Here is a 23,393-nt window from a genome sequence, read left to right as displayed (position 1 = left end):
GGAGCAGCATTGGGCTTATGGAAAGCAAATTTTGCTGAAATGGTTTTTGGGGGGCATGTCCTATTTAGGAAGACCCCATGGTGCCTGAACAGCGAAAAACACCCCACATGACACACCATTTGGGAAACTTAACCCCTCAAGGAACATAAAAAAGGGGTACAGTGAGCATTTACACCCCACTGGCGTTTGACAGATCTTTGTAACAGTGGGCTGTCCAAATGAAAAATTACATTCTTCATTTTCACGGACCACTGTTCCAAAAATCTGTCAGACACCTGTGGGGTGTAAATGCTCACCAAACCCCTTGTTACGTTCCATGAGTGGGGAAGTTTCCGAAATGGGGTCACATGTGGGTGTTTATTTGTTTGCGTTTATTTCAGAATCACTGTAATCAGCAGCCACCCCTGTGCAAATCACCAGTTTAGGCCTCAAATGCACATAGTGCGCCCTCACTCCTGAGCCTTGTTGTGCGCCCGCAAAGCATTTTATGCCCACATATGGGGTATTTCCGTACTTGGAAGAAAGTGTGTTACAAATTTTGGGGGTCTTTTTTTCCCTTTACCTCTTATATAAATGAAAAGTATATGGCAACACCAGCATGTTGGTGTAGAAAAAAAAATAATAATAATTACACTTCTTTCAGAAGATATGAAGGCTTTGGGAGGATTATGATGATTCTCTGAATAACCACTGATGCGCCATGGCCATGCGAGATTCTCTCTTTATTTTATAGTCTTTCTTTTATTTTTTATTTAAATTTTTTATTTCATCATTATTTCTCTTTTCATTTTACTTTCTTTCCCTTTCTCTCCTCCTACTTCATCTCTACAGTGTTTCTCCTTTATATATAAGGTTGCAAATTTCACTTTATATATTGTAAAGTGCTCATGCTCACTGTACATATGTCGTATTTTTCTTCTGTATTAAAATACAATATTCTTTAAATAAAGAGTTATACAAAAAAAAATTACATTAACATGCTGGTGTAGACCCCAACTTTACATTTTCATAAGGGGTAAAATGAGAAAAAGCCACCAAAAATTTGTAGCGCAATTTCTCCTGAGTACAGAAATACCCCATATGTGGCCCTAAACTGTTGCCTTGAAATTCGTCAGGGCTCCGAAGTGAGAGAGCGCCATGTGCATTTGAGGCCTAAATTAGGGATTTTCATAGAGGTGGACCTGGATGCAAGCATTACACTTGTTTCCTCTACTAAAAATACTGTATGTCAGTTTTCCCCAAACAGGTTGTCTCCAGCTGTTGCAAAGCTCCCAACATTCCTGGACAGTCAATGGCTGTCGGGCAATGCTGGGAGTTTTTATTTTGCAACAGCTGTAGGCTCCGTTTTCTAAAATCTGACGTACAAGACGTTTTTTTTATATATATTTTTTTTTTGGGGGGGCACAGTGTAAGGGTGTAGTGTATATGTAATGTTTTACTCTTTATTTTGGGTTAGTGAAGTGTAGTGTTTTTAGGGTACATTCACACGAGCGGAGGTTTACAGTGTGTTTCTCTCAAACTTTTAGCGGGAAACATGCTGTAAACCCCCGCCCGTGTGAATGTACCCTGTACATTAATGTTGGGGAGGGGGTTGGTGGGGGACTACAACTCCCAGCATGCACTGACAGACCGTGCATGCTGGGAGTTGTAGATATGCAACAGCTGGAGGCACACTGGTTGGGACTGGGAAACACTGAGTTGAGTAACAGAATACCGCAGTGTTTCCACACCACTGTATGTTTCCTAACTCAGTGTTTCCCAACCCGTGTGCCTCCAGCTGTGGCAAAACTACAACTTCCAGCATGCATGGTCTGTCAGTGCATGCTGGGAGTTATAGTTTTGCAACAGAAGGAGGCACACAGGTTGGGAAATACTGAGTTAGGAAAAATACAATGTTTCCCAACTAGTGTGTCTCCAGTTGTTGCAATACCACAACTCCCAGCATGCCCAGACAGCTGAAGGACATGTTGGGAGTTATAGTTATGCCACAACTGAAGGAGAACAGTTTAGAGACAACTGTGTAGTGGTCTCCAAACTGTAGTCCTCCAGATGTTGCAAAACTTCAAAGCATGCCAAGACTGCCCAGGCATGCTGGGAGCTGTAGTTCGGCAACAACTGAAGGGCCAGATGTTGCCAAAGTACAACTCCCAGCATGCCTGGACAGTCTTGGCATGCTTTGAATTGACATCTGGAGTGCTACAGTTTGGACACCACTGTTTAGTGATCTCCAAACTGTGCCCTTCCAGATGTTGCAAAACTACAACCCCCAGTATGCTGAGACTTTCTAGGCATGCTGGGGGTTGTAGTTCTGCAACATCTTCTCGGTCTGGATAAGACCGCCATGGGAATTTCTTAACATCTGCAGGACAAACATGTCAGACTCAGACTCTGTGTAGAGGAGGGCATTGTTTCAGTGCCCTCCTCTACACAATCTTTCCATCTATAGGCCCACAAACTGTAATAATGCCCTCCTTGGTGTCCTTCAAAGTAAAAGGACAGGTAGGTAGCTGGGTAAATAGGAAACTAGGTAGGTAGATCAGGAAGCCAGATTTATAGTTAGGTGACAAGCCAGGTAGGTAGGGGGCTAGCATGGTAGTTAGGCAGCCATGTAGGCCAGGAATGTACATAGTTAGGTAGCTGGTTATGTAGGTAGTTAGATAGCCTGGTATGTAGGTAAGTAGTCAGGCATCCAGGTATAAAGTTAGGTACTCCCCCCGCTTCCCCCTTTACCTGTAGGTATAGGCAGCAGAGTTAACCCCCCTTTCCCTGTAGGTATAGATAGCAGAGTTACCCCCCCCCCCTTTCCCTGTAGGTATAGACAGCAGACTTAACCCCCCCTTCCCCATCAGTATAGGCAGCAGAGTTAAAACCTCTCCCCAATAATTATTGAAACAGAGTTCACCCACATTTCTTCTTAGGTATATGCAGCAGAGTCCCCCCACCCCCTTTCCCCATAGGTACAGGCAGCATTACCCCCCCCCCCCTTTCCCCATAGGTATAGGCAGAGTTATCACCCCTCTTCCCCATTGGTATAGGCAGAATTACCCCCCTCTTCCCCATAGGTATAGGCAGAGTTACCCTCCCCTTTTCCCCATAGGTATAGGCAGAAATACCCCTCCTTCCTCCCCTTTCCCCATAGTTATAGGCAGGGTTACCCCCCTTTCCCCATAGGAATAGGAAGAGTTACCCCCTCCTCCCCACTTTCCCCATTGGTATAGGCAGAGTTACCCACCTCTTTCCCATAGGTATAGGCAGAGTTACACCCCCCTCTCTTTCCCATAGGTATAGGCAGAGAAACACCCCCCCCTCTTTCCCATAAGTATATGCAGAGTTACATCCCCCCCCCCTCTTTCACACAGGTATATGCAGAGTTACCCCCCTCCCCCTCTTCCGTATAGGTATATGCAGAGTTAAACAAAATATATATGTATGCTCACCTGATGTCCCACGCATGGTTCTCCTCAGCAGAAGGGGCCCACGTCTTCTCCCCTACACAGTACAGGTGCCGATGAGTGACGTCATCAGTGCCTGTACTGCGTGCTGCGTGGGGACGGAGGTCATGTCTCCTCTGTGTAAGCTGCAGCTGTGTATCACACATACCGGAGAAGGCAGCGATGTCTTCTGGGGATCTGGGGAGTGTCCCGGATCCTCAGCAGCGGCAGCGGTGGTGGGCCCTTAACCCGGTCGGGTCCTTGGACGACATCCAATCGGACCGGCCAGTCAGTCCGCCCCTGGCATCCACCTGTGAGTGGCACCCGGGGCCGCCCCCCCCCCCCCCCCCCCTTGGTATGCCACTGACTGATTGACAATGAATTTAACATGCTGTTGTGCAAATGGAACAGACAACAGATGGACATTAAAGTAATTAGCAAGATGCCCACAATAAAGAAGTGGTTCTGCAGATGATGACCACATACCACTTCTCAGTTCCTATGGTTCCTGGCTGATGTTTTGGTCAGCCAGGAAGCATAGTAACCACTCTAGTGGTAGTGTGGTGAACCACAATGAATGGCGGGACCACGGGGTGTAGCGGTGTAGGTGGATGGTATTAACCTCAGGGGCAAGGTGTTATTAACCCCTAATGTTTGTTACGCCAGAGTGTTTTTTTTCCCCTCTTTTGCGGGGGGGGGGGGGGGGGGGAGGGGTTGGGGGTGTATCAGGAACCACCCAAATGATATCTCCACTATCCCAATGGCTAGTGCACGACCGGGTTATGGTTTAACGGAGGCTTTACTGAGGTCAGACAGTTGTTATAGTCTCTACAGCTCGGCCAGAATCCCAGAGAGTTGGCCAGAAACACGGAAGGACCCAGCAGCTTGCTGGGACTAATTATACTTGTAACAGACTGTAGATTCTTGACTTTAGGCTTGACTAGACTGTAGGTAGTGGCAGCAGACACAGACTTGACTTACTTGAAGTGACTGTAGATTTGAGGCCTTCCAGGTAGCTGGACACTAGCACTGAGACATCTGGTCTCCACTTTTCCACAGCTAGAGTGATGGTAGAAGAGCTCAGAGATCTTGGGCTGGTAGAGAGTGATTGTAATGGCTGACCCTCTTATAAATGGGGGCTGAGCAAGAAGCCCATAGGTCAATATGCAGGTCATGTGTTAAAAAAAAATTGAAAAAACAATGCCATTTTTGGCTTCTGCTTCTACGCAGTGCACTTTTCGGTAAAAAAATACACCTTATCCTTATTCTGCAGGTCCATACAGTTACAAAGATACCCAATTTATGTAAGTTTTAGTTTATTATACAGGTATCCCTCAACATACAATATTAATCCGTTCCAAATGAACAATCGTTTGTTGAAACCATTGTATGTTGAGGGATCTGTGCAATCCCAGATCTGTGCAATGTAAAGGTTTTCTATCCGAGTATGGAGGTACCCCATAAGTGGACCTGAAGTGCACTATGGGCGAACTATAATGCTCAGAAGAGAAGGAGTAATTTTTGGCTTTTTGAGAGCAAATTGTGCTCGGGGGGCATATCGCATTTAGGAAGCCCCTATGGTGCCAGGACAGCAAGAAAAACCCACATGGCATACCATTTTGGAAACTAGACCCCTTGAGGAACGTAACAAGGTATTAAGTGAGCCTTAATACCCCACAGGGGTTTCACGACTTTTGCATATGTAAAAAATGTTTGTGTTTTTTTCACTAAAATGTGTGTTTCCCCCCAAATTTCACATTTTTGCAAGGGTTAATAGCAGAAAAGACCCCCCAAAATTTGTAACCCAATTTCTTATGAGAATGGAGGTACCCCATAAGTGGACCTGAAGTGAACTGCAGGGGTGCTACGATGCTCAGAAGAGAAAGAGTCACATTTGCAAACTTTGCTGAAATGGGGGGGACATGTCACATTTGGGAAGCGCCTATGGTGCCAGAACAGCAAAAAAAAAAAAACACATGGCATACTATTTTGGAAACTAGACCCCTTGAGGAACGTAACAAGGGGTAAAGTAAGCCTTAATACCCCATAGGGGTTTCACGACTTTTGCATATGTAAAAAAATATATATTTTTTTTCACTAAAATGTTTTTTTTTTTTTCCAAAATGTTACATTTTTACAAGGGTTAATAGCAGAAAAGACCCCCCCCCCAAATTTGTAAATACATTTTTTTGGAGTAAGGACATACCGTATATACTCGAGTATAAGCAGACCCGAGTATAAGCCGAGACCCCTAATTTCAACCCAAAATCCCAGGAAAAGTTATTGACTCGAGTATAAGCCTAGGGTGGGAAATACCTCATCCCCCCCTGTCATCATCCAGACCTGTCATTAACATCCTCATCATCCCCTTGTCATCATCCCACACATCCCCCCTTCATCATCCCCTTGTCATCATCCCACACATCCCCTTATCATCCCACACATCCCCCCTTCATCATCCCCTTGTCATCATCCCACACATCCCCTTATCATCCCACACATCCCCCCTTCATCATCCCCTTGTCATCATCCCACACATCCCCCCTTCATCATCCCCTTGTCATCATCCCACACATCCCCCCCTTCATCATCCCCTTGTCATCATCCCACACATCCCCCCTTCATCATCCCCTTGTCATCATCCCACACATCCCCCCTTCATCATCCCCTTATCATCCCACACATCCCCCCTTCATCATCCCCTTGTAATCATCCCACACCCCCCCCCCCTTCATCATCCCCACCCCCCTTCATCATCCCCACACCCCCCCCCCCTTCATCATCCTCTTCTCATCATTCGCCCTCAGTGGTCTTCAACCTGCGGACCTCCAGAGGTTTCAAAACTACAACTCCCAGCAAGCCCGGGCAGCCATCGGCTGTCCGGGCTTGCTGGGAGTTGTAGTTTTGAAACCTCCGGAGGTCCGCAGGTTGAAGACCACTGCGGCCTTCAACATGCGGACCTCCAGAGGTTTCAAAACTACAACTCCCAGCAAGCCCGGGCAGCCATCGGCTGTCCGGGCTTGCTGGGAGTTGTAGTTTTGAAACCTCCGGAGGTCCGCAGGTTGAAGACCACTGCGGCCTTCAACATCATCCAGCCCCCTCTCACCCCATTTAGTTCTGAGTACTCACCTCCGCTCGGCGCTGGTCCGGTCCTGCAGGGCTGTCCGGTAAGGAGGTGGTCCGGTGAGGAGGTGGTCCGGGCTGCTATCTTCACCGGGGGCGCCTCTTCTCCGCGCTTCCGGCCCGGAATAGAGCCGTTGCCTAGACAACGACGCATCTGCGTCGTTGTCAAGGCAACGTGACTATTCTGAGGCCGGGCCCGAAGCGCTTAGAAGAGGCCTCCCCGGTGAAGATAGCAGCCCGGACCACCTCCTCACCGGACAGCCCTGCAGGACCGGACCAGCGCCGAGCGGAGGTGAGTACTCAGAACTAAAGGGGGTGAGAGGGGGCTGGATGATGTTGAAGGCCGCAGTGGTCTTCAACCTGCGGACCTCCGGAGGTTTCAAAACCTCTGGAAGTCCGCAGGTTGAAGACCACTGCGGGTGGGGGAGTTCACTCGAGTATAAGCCGAGGGGGGTGTTTTCAGCACGAAAAATCGTGCTGAAAAACTCGGCTTATACTCGAGTATATACGGTACCTTGATTTTTGATGATTTTCGCTCCGTGGGTGCACACCAGGTCTTGGAGTGGGAGGTCAGTCAGAGGCCTTGAGCTTATTATAGCAGCCAGGATGTGGGACCCCTCCTCAAGGAGCGTTAATGGGGGGAGCACTGAGCCCTAAAATAGGGGAACGCTATGGGGGACAACGGGCCGTAACTGGGGTAGACAAATGGGGTACAGAGGCCCGTAATATGGGGTACAGTGGGCCAGAAAACTATAAATCATAAAATAATAAAACAGCATATGTTCCCAGAATGATGACCCAGAGCATAGCCAAAACTAAAAAAAACTATGCCCTCCCCAAACCCTATGCTCTGAATCATCATTCTGGGAATGTGATGTGTGTGGCCGTCCCTAACCAGTTGCCTAAAATGCGCACCCGCTCAGGTGGAGAGAGAGCGCTGCGCAATTAAGGCAACATAAAAAGTCCCCGATGATAGTGAGTCAGTGACCTATGACCCATTTCTGAAAAAACACCCCCAGAGGTCTTATCAGGTTTTTTTTCCAGATTTTTTTTTGCAATTTAGTGATTTATGGGGTTAACAATTTTGAATGTACTCTGGACTTGGTACATTGTTCAAATTATGGAAAATTGAAATGAAAAGGGAAAAATTAGTACTCCATGAAAGTGTGATACTCCCTGAAGCAGCCTATGCAGAGGCCCGGATTATCGGGGCAAGTGTTGCACTGATAGGTGGTGTCCTTCCGTCTCTGCATTTTTTCTGGCGCCTATAACTCCAGACCCTTGGGAAGTCCGGCCTGCTCTTTCCCGGTCAGCGAAGATCAGGAACCTTAGGACTTCTTCTTGGTACTGGAGGAATGTCCCTGTGTTGCCAGCGTACTGGGATAGTACAAAAGCGTTGTACATGGCAACCTGTACCAAGTAGACCGCAACTTTTTTGTAGCATGCCCGTGTTTTCCGCATGGCGTTATATGGCTTGAGGACTTGATCTGAGAGATCAACTCCCCCCATATACCGATTGTACTCCAGAATACAATCGGGCTTGAGGACCGGTCCCACGGTACCTCCCACAGGGACAGGGGTGCTGCCATTCCCATGAATAGTGGTGAGTATAAGGACACCCCTCTTATCCTTATACCTGACCAGCAACAGGTTATCATGGGTGAGGGCACGGGACTCACCCTTGGGAATAGGCATCTTAACAAAATTTAGAGGGAGATCTCTCTGGTTCTTCCGCACAGTCCCACAAGTGGACGTGGATCTGGCGGCAAGGGATGTGAAGAGAGGGATGTTGATGATGTGTCCATGGATGCCACGTGGGTGCCAGCTAGAAGAGAAGAAGAGGGGGAAAGTTTAGATGGGGAGACAGAGAGGAGGAGGAGACGAGTTGGAAGCAGGGGGAGGTCGTCGCAAGGAGCTAGTGGCACAGTCAGACAGCATGCATCGGCACCCGGGGTCAGCCAGACGGGACACCAATCAACGCATGCTGTTGCCACCACCAGAATGCCGTCATCGCAGAGCTTAGCAGTGTGGCATTTTTTGTGTGTGTCTGCCTCTCACAACAACGAGGCCATTTGCAACCTGTGCCAGAAGTAACTGAGTCGTGGGAAGTCCAACACCCACCTAGGCACAACTGTTTTGCAAAGGCACATGATGTCACATCACAAACGCCTATGGGATCAACACGTCAGTACAAGCAGCACACAAAGTCAAAGCCGCCATCCTCCTCCTGGTCCAGCATCTTCAGCCAGGTCAACCACTGCTGCCCTCCTTGCCCCCTCTCAACCATCCGCCTCTCCTTCTCTCGCCTTGAGCAGTTCCTGCTCATCTGCCCACAGGAGATGTTTGAGCGCAAGAAGACAATGTCTCAAAGTCACTCTCTAGCCCGGCATCTGACAGCTGGCTTATCGGAACTGCTAGCCCGCCAGCTTTTACCATACAAGCTGGTGGAGTCTGAGGCCTTTAAAAAATTTGTAGCCATTGGGACACTGCAGTGGAAGGTACCCGGACAAATTTTTTTTGCACAAAAGGCAATCCCCAACCTTTACTCCATTGTGCAAAAGGAAATTATGGCATGTCTGGCACACAGTGTAGGGGTAAGGGTCCATCTGACCATTGATACCTGGTCTGCAAAGCATGGTCAGGGCAGGTATATCACCTACACTGCTCATTGGGTAAACCTGGTGACAGCTGCCAAGCATGGGATGCATGGCTCTGCAGAGGAGTTGGTGACACCGCCACGACTTGCAGGCAGGCCTGCTGCCACCTCCTCTACTCCTCCTACTCCATCCTCTTCCATAACATCCTCGTCCGAGTCCTCTTCCACTGCTGCATCTTGCTCCACATCACCGGCAACCCCCCAGCTCCCCAGGTGCTATTCCACATCCCGGATACGGCAGTGTCACGCCATTTTGGGATTGACTTGCCTCAAAGCAGAGAGTCACACCGCACCAGCGCTCCTGTAAACCCAGAGCACGGGTGGACCAGTGGCTGACTCCGCACCAACTGGAGATCGGCAAGGTGGTTTGTGACAATGGAACAAATTTGTTGGCGGCATTGAGGTTGGGCAAGTTGACACATGTGCCGTGCATGGCACATGTGTGTAATCTGATTGTACAACGCTTTGTGCTCAAGTACCTAGTCTTACAGGATGCCCTGAAGCAGTCCAGGAAGATGTGTGGCCATTTCAGGCGTTCCTACACGGCCATGGTGCACTTGTTAGGTATCCAGCGGCAAAACAACATGCCAGTGAGGTGCTTGATTTGCGACAGCCCGACACATTGGAATTCAACACTCCTAATGTTCGACCGCCTGCTCCAACAAGAAAAAGCCATCAACAAATATTTTTATGACCGGGGTGCTAGGACATCTGGGAATTGTTTTGCCACGTTACTGGAGGCTCATGCGCAATGCCTGTAGGCTCATGCGTCCTTTTGAGGAGGTGACAAACCTGGTCAGTTGCACCGAAGGCACCATCAGCGACATCATACCATTTGTTTTCTTCCTGGAGCGTGCCCTGCAAAGAGTGCTGTATCAGGCAGTAGATGCACATGAAGAGAAAGAGTTGTGGACACCATCACCACCAGAAACAGACTTATCAGCATCGCTTGCTGGACCTGCGGCAACGCTGGAAGAGGATTGTGAGGAAGAGGAGTCAGAGGAGGAATGTGGCTTTGAAGAGGAGGAGGAAGACCAACCACAGCAGGCATCCCAGGGTGTTCCTTGTCACCTATCTGGTTACTGTGGTGTTGTACGTGGCTGGGGGGAAGAAGATTATACCTTCCCTGACATCTCTGAGGACGAGGAACGGGACATGAGTAGCTCGGCATCCGTCCTTGTGCATATGGGGTCTTTCATGCTGTCGTGCCTGTTGAAGGACCCTTGTATAAAAAGTATGAAGGAGAACGACCTGTACTGGGTGTCCACGCTACTAGTCCCCCGGTATAAACATAAAGTGCCTGACATGTTACCGGATTACAGCAAGGCGGAAAGGATTCAGCAGGTCCAAAATAAATTAAGAAGTATGCTGTTCACAGCATATAAGGGTCATGTCACAGCACAACAGGCATCTAACAGGGGAAGAGGTGAAAGTAATCCTCCTCCCACGAACACGCCGGCTGTACAGACATGCTGTTGATGGAGGACATGCAGAGCTTTTTAAGTCCTACACATTGCCAAAGCCCTTCGGGGTCCACCATCAGAGAACGACTTGACCGACAGGTAGCAGACTACCTGGCCTTAACCGCAGATATCGACACTCTGAGGAGTGATGAACCCCTTGACTACTGGTTTTGCTGGCTTGACCTGCGGCCTGAGCTATCCCAATTTGCGCTCAAACTTCTGGCCTGTCCCGCTTCAAGTGTCCTGTCAGAAAGGACCTTCAGTGCAGCAGGAGGTATTGTCACCTTGGTCAAAAAAGTCTGGATTACCTCACCTTTCTTAAGATGAATGAGGGATGGATCCCGAAGGGACTGACACTAGGTGATACATTTGACTGAACAAGGCCTGATCAGATGACCTGCCTTGGCCTAAAAATGGTCCACACGCTGCTGTATTTGAACTCTGAATGCTGGATAACTTGCGTGACTTATCCGCCACCAACTAGGGTTCAAGCTGCAATGTTTTAGGGCACTTTCTGCCTGGCAACAGTGGCGTTGCGACCCGGGTGCAGGGGGTGTGGCCCGTACCGGGTGACACCAACCTAAGGGGGTGACACCAAGACCCTCCGCAGCACCCAGCCCCCCCTCCTCAGCTACACCGACACCCCCCATCTTTGCCCAACCAGCCTCCCGTCCGTCAGCACCCCCCCCCCCCCGCCTTCACCTGCGCTGTGTGTGCGGTGCGCCCGTCCGTCAGCAACCCCCCCTTTCACCTGCACTGTGCGCCCGTCCGTCATCACACCCCCCCCTCACCTTCACCAGCACTGTGACCGGCCTCCGCTCCCACGTCTGCGCCGGCCTTACGTCACACCGCATGGCCGCATAGGAGGACGTCAGTTACGTCACTCGCAGGGCGCCCGGTGAGAAGGAACGCTGCGCTGGATGGGTGAGTGTGTGTGTGTCTGACTCTCTGTCTGTCTCTATCTATGTTTGTGTGTGTGAGACCGTGTGTATGTGACTGTGTGACTCTGTGTATGTGTGACTCTCTGAGTGTGTGTGACTGTGTGACTCTGTGTGTGTTTGTGCGACTCTGTGTTTGTGTGACTGTGTGTGTGTGACTGTGTGACTCTGTGTGTGTGTCTGTGTGAGTGTGTGTCTCTCTGACTGTGTGTGAGTGTGTGTCTCTCTGACTGTGTGTGAGTTTGTGTGTGTGTCTCTCTGTGTTGTATGTTTTTTTTTTATTTGTGTGTGTGTGTGTGTGTGTGTGTGGGGGGGGGGGGGGTTGTACCAGCGATCTAATGTGGGGAGACTTTGACCCATTGTGGGGAACCTGCAAGGGATCCTGCGGCCTAATGTGGGGAAACTACTACCAAATGTGTGAAGTCTATGCTACCAAATGTGGGGAGTCTATGCTACCTTATGTGGGGAATCTGTGCTACCTAATGTGGGGAATCTGTGCTACCTAATGTGGGGAAATTTCTACCTAATGTGGGGAATCTGTGCTACCTAATGTGGGGGAACTGGTACCAAATGTGGGGAATCTATGCTGCCTAATGTGGGGAAAAGATGCTACCTAATGTGGGGAAACTGCTACCTACCTAATGTGGGGGAACTGCTGGCCAGTAGCACCCTCATCATCCTCCAGCAACACCCCCCCAGTAGTAGCACCCCCATCATCCATTAGCAACACCACCAATACCCCCCTCCCGTGGTAATAGCATCAGCTAACGGATGTTGAGGGGTGTTACTGCGGTTGTGGTATTATATTCAGAGGGTGCACTGTATGGCAACGTTATATTCAGAGGGCGCAGTTTGTGGTAGTATTATATTCAGAGGGTGCAGTGGGTGGTAGTATTATATTCAGAGGGCGCAGTTTGTGGTAGTATTATTAGAGATGAGCGAACTTACAGTAAATTTGATTCGTCACGATCTTCTCGGCTCGGCAGTTGATAACTTATCCTGCGTAAATTAGTTCAGCTTTCCGGTGCTCCGGTGGGCTGGAAAAGGTGCATGCATTCCTAGAAAAGAGTCTCCTAGGACTGTATCCACCTTTTTCAGCCCACGGGAGCCCCTGAAAGCTGAACTAATTTATGCAGGAAAAATCATCAACTGCCGAGCCGAGAAGTTTGTGATGAGTTGAATTTACTGTAGTTCGCTCATCTCTAAGTGTTATATTCAGAGGGCGCAGTGGGTGGTAGTATTATATTCAGAGGGTACCGTATGTGGCGGTATTATATTCAGGGGTACAGTATGTGCAGATTTATATTTAGGGGTACAGTATGTGGCAGATTTATATTCAGGGGTACAGTATGTGGCCAATTTATATTCAGAGGGTACAGTATGTGGCAGATTTATATTCAGAGGGCACAGTTTGTGGTAGTATTATATTCAGAGGGCGCTGTGGGTGGTAGTATTATATTCAGAGGGTACAGTATGTGGTAGTATTATATTCAGTGGGTACAGTGTGTTGCGGTATTATATTCAGGGGTATAGTATGTTTCAGATTTATATTCAGGGGTACAGTATGTGGCAGATTTATATTCAGAGGGTACAATGTGTGGCAGATTTATGTTCAGAGGACACAGTGTGTGATAGTATTATATTCAGAGGGTACAGTATGTGGTATTAATATATTCAGAGGGTACAGTGTGTGGCGGTATTATATTCAGGGGTACAGTATGTGGCAGATTTATATTCAGAGTGTACAGTATGTGTTGGTATTATATTCAGAATGTACATTGTGTGGTAGTATTATATTCAGTGGGTACGGTGTATGGAAGGTTTATAATCAAAGAGTATAGTGTATAGTAGTATTATATTTAGAGGATACAGTGTCTGGCAGGTTTATAATAATACTTGTTTTCATATAGAGGATGAGAATGCGCTGACATAGTGAGGAGACGTCTGGGCGTCACATTCTGCAGAGAGAAGTTTTAGCTGGAACAAGTCTTGGCGGTATGTACCATCCGAATTAGATAAGGGAAGACTATAGAGAAGACGTCACCTATAGTCACTGATATCATTGTACATTCTGCTCTCTATGTCCTATCAGAGCTGTAGTCGCTTGTCAGTTCTACAGTTATGGTGAGTGAAACTACAACTCCCAGCATAACCTCACTACTGCTCAAAGGGGTACTCTACTGGAAAATATTTTTTTTTAATCAACTGGTGCTACAAAGTTAAACAGATTTGTAAATTACTTCTATTTAAACATAATCCTTCCAGTACTTATTAGCTGCTGTATAAGCGATTCACAGGAAGTTATTTTCTTTTTTAATTTATTTTCTGTCTGACCACAGTGCTCTGTGCTGACACATCTGTCCATGTCAAGAACTAACCATAGTAGGAGCAAATCCCCATAGCAAACCTATCCTGCTCTGGACAGTTCCTGACATGGACAGAGGTGTCAGCAAATAGCACTGTGGTCAGACTGGAAAGAACTACACAACTTCCTGTGGAGCATACACCAGCTTATAAGTACTGTAAGTATCACCATCTCATTCACACAAACCAAACTTCTATTTATTTATTTTTTTACCAAATATTCACAAATCACTTACCAAACCTCCTGGATGTCCTATTATTTCATGTACAAACTCTGCAACCAGTAATCTTGCACGTTACCTGGATCTATGTCTTTAGGACTATAATGAGTTCTGTATCAAGGTATGAGCCGCTCACCACATACATGCCCTCCTCACCACCTGTGCCGTGGACCGGCTGGTACCGCCTCCAGCCTATTATTAGACAAGAACAAAGGCGAGGTCCGGCACCTGGATGGTTGCAGATAAAAGCTTGCATTATTTTATTGAAGATATCGCAGTACAAGGCAAAACGTCTGACACGTTTCGCACATGACCATGCTTAATCGTATGTCTACGATTAAGCACGGTCACGTGCGAAACGCGCCAGACGTTCTGCCTTGTATTGCAATATCTTCAATAAAATAACGCAAGCTTTTATCTGCAACAATCCTGGTGCCGGACCTCGTCTTTGTATATATATATATATATATATATATATATATATATATATATATATATATATATATACAGTGGTCCCTCAACATACAATGGTAATTCGTTCCAAACGAGCCATCGTTTGTCGAATCCATGGTGTGTTGAGGGATTCATATAATGTAAAGTATAGGAAGCTGTGTCACCTGTCCCCGCTGCTCGCGATGGTGACCCCGGGCCTCCGCTGTCTTCTCCTGGTCTTTTCCGGTCCTCTGCTGTCTTCTCCGGTCCTCTCCTGGTCTTCTCCGCTGTCTTCTCCGGTCCTCTCCTGGTCTTCTCCGCTGTCTTCTCCAGTCCTCTCCTGGTCTTCTCCGGTCCTCTCCTGGTGCTCTCCGCTGTCTTCTCCAGTCCTCTCCTGGTCTTCTCCGCAGTCTTCTCCGGTCCTCTGCTGTCTTCCGCAAGCCCTTACTAGGCCTGCGTAGCGATTTCATTACGCCGCTGAGTACGCCATTCCTATTGGATGGCGTGCGCAGCAGCGTATTGACGTCATTGGAGAGGGCCGAGAAGACACCGGAAGACCAGCGCTGGACCCAGAGGGCGCCCTGGAGCATCGTGGAGGGGTAAGTAATACTTACCGCACCACACGAGGAACATTAAGCTGCAATCCGGCAGCAGCTTAAGCATTTTGCGCTGCCGGAGAGCACTTAATGCGATGGCCCCGACATAAAAAAAGCATCATATGTCAATTTGATCATATGTCGGGCCATAGTAGGTCGGGGGGTCACTGCATATATAGATAGGTAGATAAAGTCATCAATAGTGTTGAGCGGCATAGGCCATATTCGAATTCGCTAATATTCGCGAATATATGGACGAATATTTGTCACATATCTTTTTGAATATTCGAATATTCGTTATATTCTCGGTTTATTTTCGCATATGCGAATATACACGTAAGCGAAAATTAGCATATGTGAATATTCGCAAATACAAAGTTAGCACACAAGAAAATTCGCACATGCGAAAATTGGCATATGCTACTTTTCGCATATTCAGCCTTCTTTACACCACACAAGCTGGAAGCAGAGAGGGGTGATCACTGTGATGTGTACTGTGAAGACAAAAAAAAAAATAAAATAAAATAATAATAAAAAAAAAAAAAAGAATATTCGTAATTACGAATATATAGCGCTATATTCGCGAATATGCGATATTCGCGAAAAATATTCGAATTGCGAATATTCGCGAGCAACACTAGTCATCAATATATAGAATCTAGGCTAAGGGAGTGTTCAGTCCTGTTTTCTGTTCATTGTGCAACAGCGACATCTACTGTCAGTTTACTGCAATCACATTACTAGATATCAGGTTCCCGCTAATTCTGTTTCTTTTGCGGTCACCTCATTATTCTATAAATGATTACATTCTAATAACATCTACTGATCAACAATCACAACGTTAACCCTTTAACCACGAGAGATACATGAGATCTGATCTCACTGCTGGTCTCATAACTCAGTCCCGCTTCGCTTCCCGTTCGGCCTGGATTTCTATTGATCTTTTCCACATTGAATCAGACTTTTTATTACATTTTTCCTTTTATCGTTATTTTATGTAAATAGTTATTGTATATGATCTTACTCTGCTGTAAAATATCGTCCAATGAGAACTCTGACCGGAGTCTTAGCGATTGTTTTATAAACAATTTAACCCCTCAGCATTCAAGGGATGTTTAGACCTAATAAAGCGCTTAGTGTGAACAGCAAACGTCTCCTCTATTAGTTGTTTTTTCTAGAATAAAGCGGTTCTTATTCTGCGTTATACATTGGGATATCTGATCTTCTATACCAGTGTGGAGAGATCCCAGTGTCCGTCCTTCATGAAGACTTCGGCCGGAGAACTTCTGGAATGTAATCTTATCCATCTAGATTTGGAATTAACGCTTGATCGTGTGAATATATCGCTAATAACAGAGTAGCTCAGTAATAGTCCGGTCCCTGACTTTGCTATTACGGTGCAGAGCTGGATTGTTGTAATAATCTGCTGGGTGTGACCAGGGGTCTATGGGGGATGAAGCTTCAGACATAGAGCTGATGTGATGAGCGGCTTTTTCTTCCACAGAGATGACTGCGGTTTCGTTACATTTTAGAGACTTGCGGTACCTGCTGTGCCCCGAGCACAGATTATTAGGTCCCGTCCATCCCTATAGGACTCGTTTCCTTGTAGAATCTTGGCGGCCCCGATAATCACTGAGATACACAGATGTCCCTGTCAGTGATGTCCCCGTCAGTGGTCCCAGCCATTGGACACCGCAGTCTCCTTACAGCTGTGAATTAATGTCTTTGACTGATATAATGAAAATAAAACAAGGAACAGAAAATGTGGACACTAAAGAGTTAATGTACGGATCTATAGCTCTGATACTTAGTACCGATCGGATGATAACGGAGCTTTGGGGATTTTTTCTTTTCTCCTCCTCATCCATGTAATAACAGGAGCCCCCTCATTGGTGCTTATTCCCGGTGACTGTATACGGAGAGTGCCGGCATCCGCAGCCTGAGAAGGAGCCGCCTGTATATGAGATCACATAACACGGGACAATTGTCTTCTCTCCCAGAGCGGAGAATTACAGGGTGAGCGGGAAATTCAAAATCAACTAAGCTTTTGTGTTCAGCCAATCAAAAGAGAAGGGGAGGGGCCTGGAATGTAAATTATTAAAGGAAACGCCCATGATGACGTCATCTTGTTTGAGTTCTCCGTCTGGTCCGCCATGTGCTATATAAACCAGGACTCCGCTCCTCAGACATAATTCATTCTATTCTCAATCAGCAGGATGTCGGGACGCGGTAAAGGAGGGAAAGGTCTCGGTAAGGGCGGAGCCAAGCGGCACAGGAAGGTGCTCCGGGATAACATCCAGGGCATCACCAAGCCTGCCATCCGCCGTCTAGCTCGCAGGGGAGGTGTGAAGCGCATCTCCGGCCTCATCTATGAAGAGACTCGCGGTGTCCTGAAAGTCTTCCTGGAGAACGTCATCCGTGACGCCGTCACCTACACCGAGCACGCCAAGAGGAAGACCGTCACCGCTATGGACGTGGTGTACGCCCTCAAGCGCCAGGGCCGCACTCTCTACGGCTTTGGAGGTTAATTCTAATCCTGAAATCATCTCCTCCCCCCAAAGGCTCTTCTCAGAGCCGCCCACATGTTCTATAGAAAGGCTACAATTCCTTGTGTCTTCCCTACTGAGTGGTTGTGTGGTCGGTGTTGTGCTTTGGTGGTTGCGGTGTTTTTTTTCCCTCAATTCTAACTTAGTCTGCCGGTATTTCCCGCTCCTTCTCTGATTATCTGCCCCGGGAGATTTCCACTAAATGTTCTGACTACTGCCCTCACCATCTACATCATTCTTCCCCTCCTCCAGATTTCATTACTTCCCTCCCCCACCAAATCACTATCTCCCTAAAGAGTCCGTGTTATAGAGGATGCAGATCTCCTGATAACGGGATATAAATGCGTCTTATCCGGATACCACTGGATAGACGAGTCTTCGCTCTATAGCACCTGTAAGTTAATTAATGGAGCAGTTCACACCGAACTAAATTGCTGCGGCTTTATTCTAGTGTAGATGCAGGTTCCTCTATATCACTCCTCAGCACGTTGCAGGCTGGCGCAGTGTGCGCTTCTCCCTGTGATACCGATCCTCACTGATGTCCCGGACTGTGATAGCGGCACAAACCCCCATACACCGGACTATGATAGCGCTATGTTCTACTACCCAGCGGGAACAGCGAGAATCGGAGTCCCGGTGATCACTGACTGTTCCTCTAACAATTCCTGTATAAAGTTTTGGCAATGATTCCGGAGAAATAATTGTAGAAATGAGCGGGAAACTCCCAATATGTATAACACTACATGTCCGCCAATTATTCCTCAGCTTAATAACTATACATATCATCCAGCATCATGAGCGGGGAGAGGTACCGGTCCCCGCCACTCACCCCTGGCAGGTGCATGTTAATCTGGTTTACACAGACTAATAGGGGCAGATTTGGAGCTGATGGTATCGTCTATTATGGATCTTTATCCCTGCGCCCGGATACATTGTTATATCTCCATCAGTCGGTGACATTTGGGGAGCTATAGCCCTGAGCGTTGTAATTGTCTCATTATTGTAGTGCACATGCCGCTAAAGGGTTAACAATGAGCCGTGCGCGCGGTCCCGTCCGATGCCTAATGCTCATTGGCTGATCACAGGATGTTCAGGATTTGAATTTCCGCTTCCCCCAGACCCGATAACAATGGAGAGATCTCCCCGAGATGTAGAGCCTGATTCAGTGTCTGACTACTACCCTCATCATCCTTGTTTCTCTATTGTACCCCCTAGTCAGTGCACAAAGATTATGGCAGCAGGATGCGCGTCTCATTATAAACCCCGGCGATTCCGATCAATAGATTCCCCGGTCAGTAAATTAGGATTTATAGCGTTGCCGCAACAATCCACTCCAGTAAGGCTGTGTGATCGATCAGGACCGCGGAGATTATAGAAGAAATAATCGGGGAATCTGGTGGAGGAGATACTGATCACAAGACAGATCGGGCAATGGGTTAACTACGGAGAACTGATCTACAGCGCCCCCCGCTCCACCACAGGAGAATATACATCCTGCAGTCAGTGAGAACCGCAGCCGCCGCTCTGATCTCACCCGATCCCGGAGCAGAATATATATAGTCTCAATAGACTGTACTGACAGAATAGCGGCCACATATACAGAAGAGAATACGGGGAATACAGACAGGAGAAGCCCCAGCTCTATTATAGACAATGTGGGTGGCTCTTAGAAGAGCCTTTGGGGTGACAGCAGGAGGCGGAACAGGTTACTTGGCGCTGGTGTACTTGGTGACGGCCTTGGTGCCCTCGGACACGGCGTGCTTGGCCAGCTCTCCAGGCAGCAGCAGGCGCACGGCGGTCTGGATCTCCCGGGAGGTGATGGTGGAGCGCTTGTTGTAGTGAGCCAGACGGGAGGCTTCCCCTGCGATGCGCTCGAAGATATCGTTGACAAAGGAGTTCATGATGCCCATGGCCTTGGAGGAGATGCCGGTGTCAGGGTGGACCTGCTTGAGCACCTTGTACACGTAGATGGCATAGCTTTCCTTCCTGGTCTTCCTCCGCTTCTTGCCGTCCTTTTTCTGAGTCTTGGTCACGGCTTTCTTGGAGCCTTTCTTGGGCGCTGGTGCAGACTTGGCGGGATCAGGCATGATTATCAATCTCAAGAATTCCTAACTTAAACAAAGAGGATAATGATGTCGCTTACTCCCTCTGCAGCCGTATTTATAGGCAGCCCATGCAAAAGAGCAATGCCGTCAGCCTCTTGCTCTACTGGAAGAGCAAATCATGTGACCTCAGTGCTGTCATACGCCCCGCCCAGTGCCGCCTATTGGAGAGTCTTCAATTCCAGTTTCATTAGCCGGATTCAAATCTACCCAATCACAGGAGCCGGAGGGCGGAGCTGAGAACTATAAAGCCAGCAGAACGTGTGGGAATGATCACATTATTCTGAAATAAGTTGTCATGTCTGGACGCGGCAAACAAGGAGGGAAGGTTCGGGCTAAGGCCAAGACCCGCTCATCCCGGGCAGGACTCCAGTTCCCCGTCGGTCGTGTGCACAGGCTTCTTCGCAAAGGGAACTACGCCGAGAGGGTGGGCGCCGGTGCTCCGGTCTACCTGGCCGCTGTGCTGGAGTATTTAACCGCTGAGATCCTGGAATTGGCCGGTAATGCCGCCCGGGACAACAAGAAGACCCGCATCATCCCCCGTCACCTGCAGCTGGCCGTGCGCAATGACGAGGAGCTGAACAAGCTGCTGGGTGGGGTGACCATCGCCCAGGGAGGCGTCCTGCCCAACATCCAGGCCGTGCTGCTGCCCAAGAAGACCGAGAGCAGCAAAGCGGCCAAGAGCAAGTGATCACCGCTTATCCCAGACCATCCCGAACACCAAAGGCTCTTCTAAGAGCCACCACATTGTCTCCTACAGAGCTGGCACCGCTGATCTTGTCTGATAAGGATTAGATTTCTTATGACATGTTCTTTATACGGGGTTATAGTAGAACTGATGAGTTTCTTTCATTAACAGTATGAGAGGGATTGGACACCTTCACTTTTATATAAAAAAAATAAAATAACTACCAGAAAACTTCCTATAGCAGAATGTGACCCTCAGCACAAGGACAGTTTCCTCCTCACTCCATCCCCGCTACCCTCACTAAGGGGGACGGGTACAGTTTCTACATATGGATTTTGAGGTGCAGCCAGCCTTTCCCCGCGACAAAGACAGTAATGTAATCACGTGTACAGGGACGAGACAAAGCGAGAAAGTCAATCTCCAATGAGCGTAAACTATCGCGGTTATTGCTCCACCTACAAAGTTAACCCTTCATTGTCCCTCGTTATTTATGCTCTGTTTCCCCTTCAGTCCCCGGAGCGCTCTCTGCTTCACTAGTCCCAATCCCTATATACGCTTACACGGTGCACTATAGTAGAGCGCCCCCATATTTAGTCTCCATTCGGGGCTGCATTGGCTTTATATTACGTTTACAAGAAATAAGCCCAATAATTCTCCAGATGGATAAAACGCCATGTGCACAACCTATTAACTAAAGGGTTACATTAACCCCCAAATCTCTGGTAAATTAATTGTTTCCTTATATCTATCCATAGATCGTCTATCGCAGCAGTATAAATCGTTAGTTTATACAGATCAGATACATTGTGTTACAATAGCGACACCTGGTGGTGAGAGCTTTGTATTCTAATCTTTACATGTTACCAAATAGTAACAAGTATTTCCCAGGTGCTGATACAAATTACAGAGGCGCAAATAGATACAACTGTGGATGGTGACTAAAACTTATAATAACACAGCACAATAATTTCAGCTGCTCTTATACACCCTGCTTATCCTATACCAGATAAGTGTCCTAAGGGGATCTAGAACAAATAAATGCATCTGCATTGTCCTCGATATAACATAAAGTGATGTAATGTAGAAGGTTTGTATATTAGGGTGAGGAGTGACATATTTATCGCCAGGATCCTGAATTATATCTCTTTGTTGGAGCTGCGGGGCAGGAGCTGTCACCTCTGACCGGGCTTCGGGAGTCTTCGGGCCGCCAGGAGAGGAGAGATGCCGCAATATAGAACATGATCCGGCGAGAAAGAGGAGGGAAGCGGGTGTCGGCTAGTAATGTATTCTCCGCATTGTACAGTGTTAGTACAGAACTCCCGGGCAGCGATCATAATCTGGGCCATGTAATGTTATACTACGGTCCCTCCACATGTTTAGGGGAAGGAGTCTCCACATCTATTATATTCATCGCTCTGTATAGAATCACATCTCCCACCTGATCTGCTACTAGTTCCCCCATCACTGAACACATCGGCCGATCTATATTTACAGCAAAGGAAACTATGGAGCTACTAAACTAAACACTTTGAGCACCATATACCGGAGCCACAGCTCGGGCCATTGAGATAAGATCCTTGCAAATCCCAAAATCGGGTTTCCTCTTCAATATGCAGCTTCTATATCTTAACCACGATTATTGTACAGACAAGGACAATACACTACGACAGATTTCCGATAACACAAAGCAGTGTAAACACAGAATTGTAGCTTTTCTATAGAACATGTGGGCGGCTCTGAGAAGAGCCTTTGGGTTGATGAGATGGAGCCGAGTAGAAGCAGAATTAACCTCCGAAGCCGTAAAGAGTGCGGCCCTGGCGCTTGAGAGCGTACACGACGTCCATAGCGGTGACGGTCTTCCTCTTGGCGTGCTCTGTGTAGGTGACGGCGTCACGGATGACGTTCTCCAGGAAAACCTTCAGGACACCGCGAGTCTCTTCATAGATGAGGCCGGAGATACGCTTCACACCTCCCCTGCGAGCTAGACGGCGGATTGCAGGCTTAGTGATGCCCTGGATGTTATCACGGAGCACCTTCCTGTGCCGCTTGGCTCCGCCCTTACCGAGACCTTTTCCTCCTTTGCCGCGTCCCGACATCCTGCTGGTTGAGAATTGAATGAATAAAGTTTGAGGCGCGGAGTCCTAGCTTATATAGCACATGTGCGGACCAGAAGGAGAACTTTAACAAGATGACGTCAACATGGGCGTTTCCTTTTACTGAATTTACATTACCGGCCCCTCCCCTTCTCTTTTGATTGGCTGAATACAGAATCGTTGGTGATTTTGAATTTCCCGCTCACCCTGTAATTCTCCGCTCTGGGAGAGAAGACAATTGTCCCGTGTTATGTGATCTCACGTTCAGGCGGCTCATTCTCAGGCTGCGGATGCCGGCACTCTCCGTATACAGTGACCGGGAATAATCACCAGGGCCCGTCCTGACATCTCCTGTTCTTATATAGAGGAAGAGGAGAGAAATCACCAAAGCTCCGGTATCAGCCAATCGATACTATGTATCAGGACTATAGCTCCGTACAGTGTTAACTCTTTAGTGTCCACATGTTCTGTTTCTTGTTTTATATCTGTACGGAGACTGCGGTGTGTAATGGCTGGGACTGTATATATTATATATAATTACACTGCAGTCACCATTCTATGTCCATTCTGATCTCTCACATATTGTCTCCGTTCATTCTCATCCTACATCGTCATTGACTTATATTTACCCATGAAATTAGATACTAACGAACTCTTAATTAATTACATCCAAATGTTCTCTTTGTAGCGTCAATCATCCTATTTAGTTCTATTAAGTTCATTGATGTTACTTTGATTAA

General features: G+C 47.7%; 4 protein-coding genes across 4 annotated transcripts in view; 2 read left to right on the top strand and 2 right to left on the bottom strand.

Moving 5' to 3' along the window:
- The window catches only part of LOC130348372 (uncharacterized), a 70,561-nt gene extending 52,796 nt beyond the window's left edge, over positions 1-17,765 (top strand). The window contains exons 5-6 of the mRNA XM_056554772.1: positions 16,403-16,517; positions 17,424-17,765. Coding sequence (XP_056410747.1) covers positions 16,403-16,517; positions 17,424-17,752 — 444 coding nt within the window. The 3' untranslated portion in view covers positions 17,753-17,765. The remainder of the gene's footprint in view (positions 1-16,402; positions 16,518-17,423) is intronic.
- A 1,698-nt stretch (positions 17,766-19,463) lies between these two features.
- LOC130348371 (histone H2B 1.1) lies at positions 19,464-20,084 on the bottom strand. The gene has a single exon (XM_056554771.1). It carries the CDS (start codon positions 19,855-19,857, stop codon positions 19,477-19,479), a length of 381 nt encoding a protein of 126 aa, XP_056410746.1. The 5' UTR covers positions 19,858-20,084; the 3' UTR covers positions 19,464-19,476.
- Positions 20,085-20,170: 86 nt separating this feature from the next.
- LOC130348370 (histone H2A type 1) lies at positions 20,171-20,583 on the top strand. The gene has a single exon (XM_056554769.1). The coding sequence runs from the start codon at positions 20,171-20,173 to the stop codon at positions 20,561-20,563; it is 393 nt and encodes a 130-aa protein (XP_056410744.1). The 3' UTR covers positions 20,564-20,583.
- A 1,761-nt stretch (positions 20,584-22,344) lies between these two features.
- Positions 22,345-22,813, bottom strand: LOC130348324 (histone H4). Its single transcript, XM_056554728.1, has one exon. The coding sequence runs from the start codon at positions 22,654-22,656 to the stop codon at positions 22,345-22,347; it is 312 nt and encodes a 103-aa protein (XP_056410703.1). The 5' UTR covers positions 22,657-22,813.
- Between the last annotated feature and the right edge of the window lie 580 nt (positions 22,814-23,393).

Source organism: Hyla sarda, unplaced genomic scaffold (assembly GCF_029499605.1).
Source record: "Hyla sarda isolate aHylSar1 unplaced genomic scaffold, aHylSar1.hap1 scaffold_88, whole genome shotgun sequence".
Taxonomy (NCBI): Eukaryota; Metazoa; Chordata; class Amphibia; order Anura; family Hylidae; genus Hyla; species Hyla sarda.
This window is presented reverse-complemented; position numbering and strand designations above follow the sequence as displayed.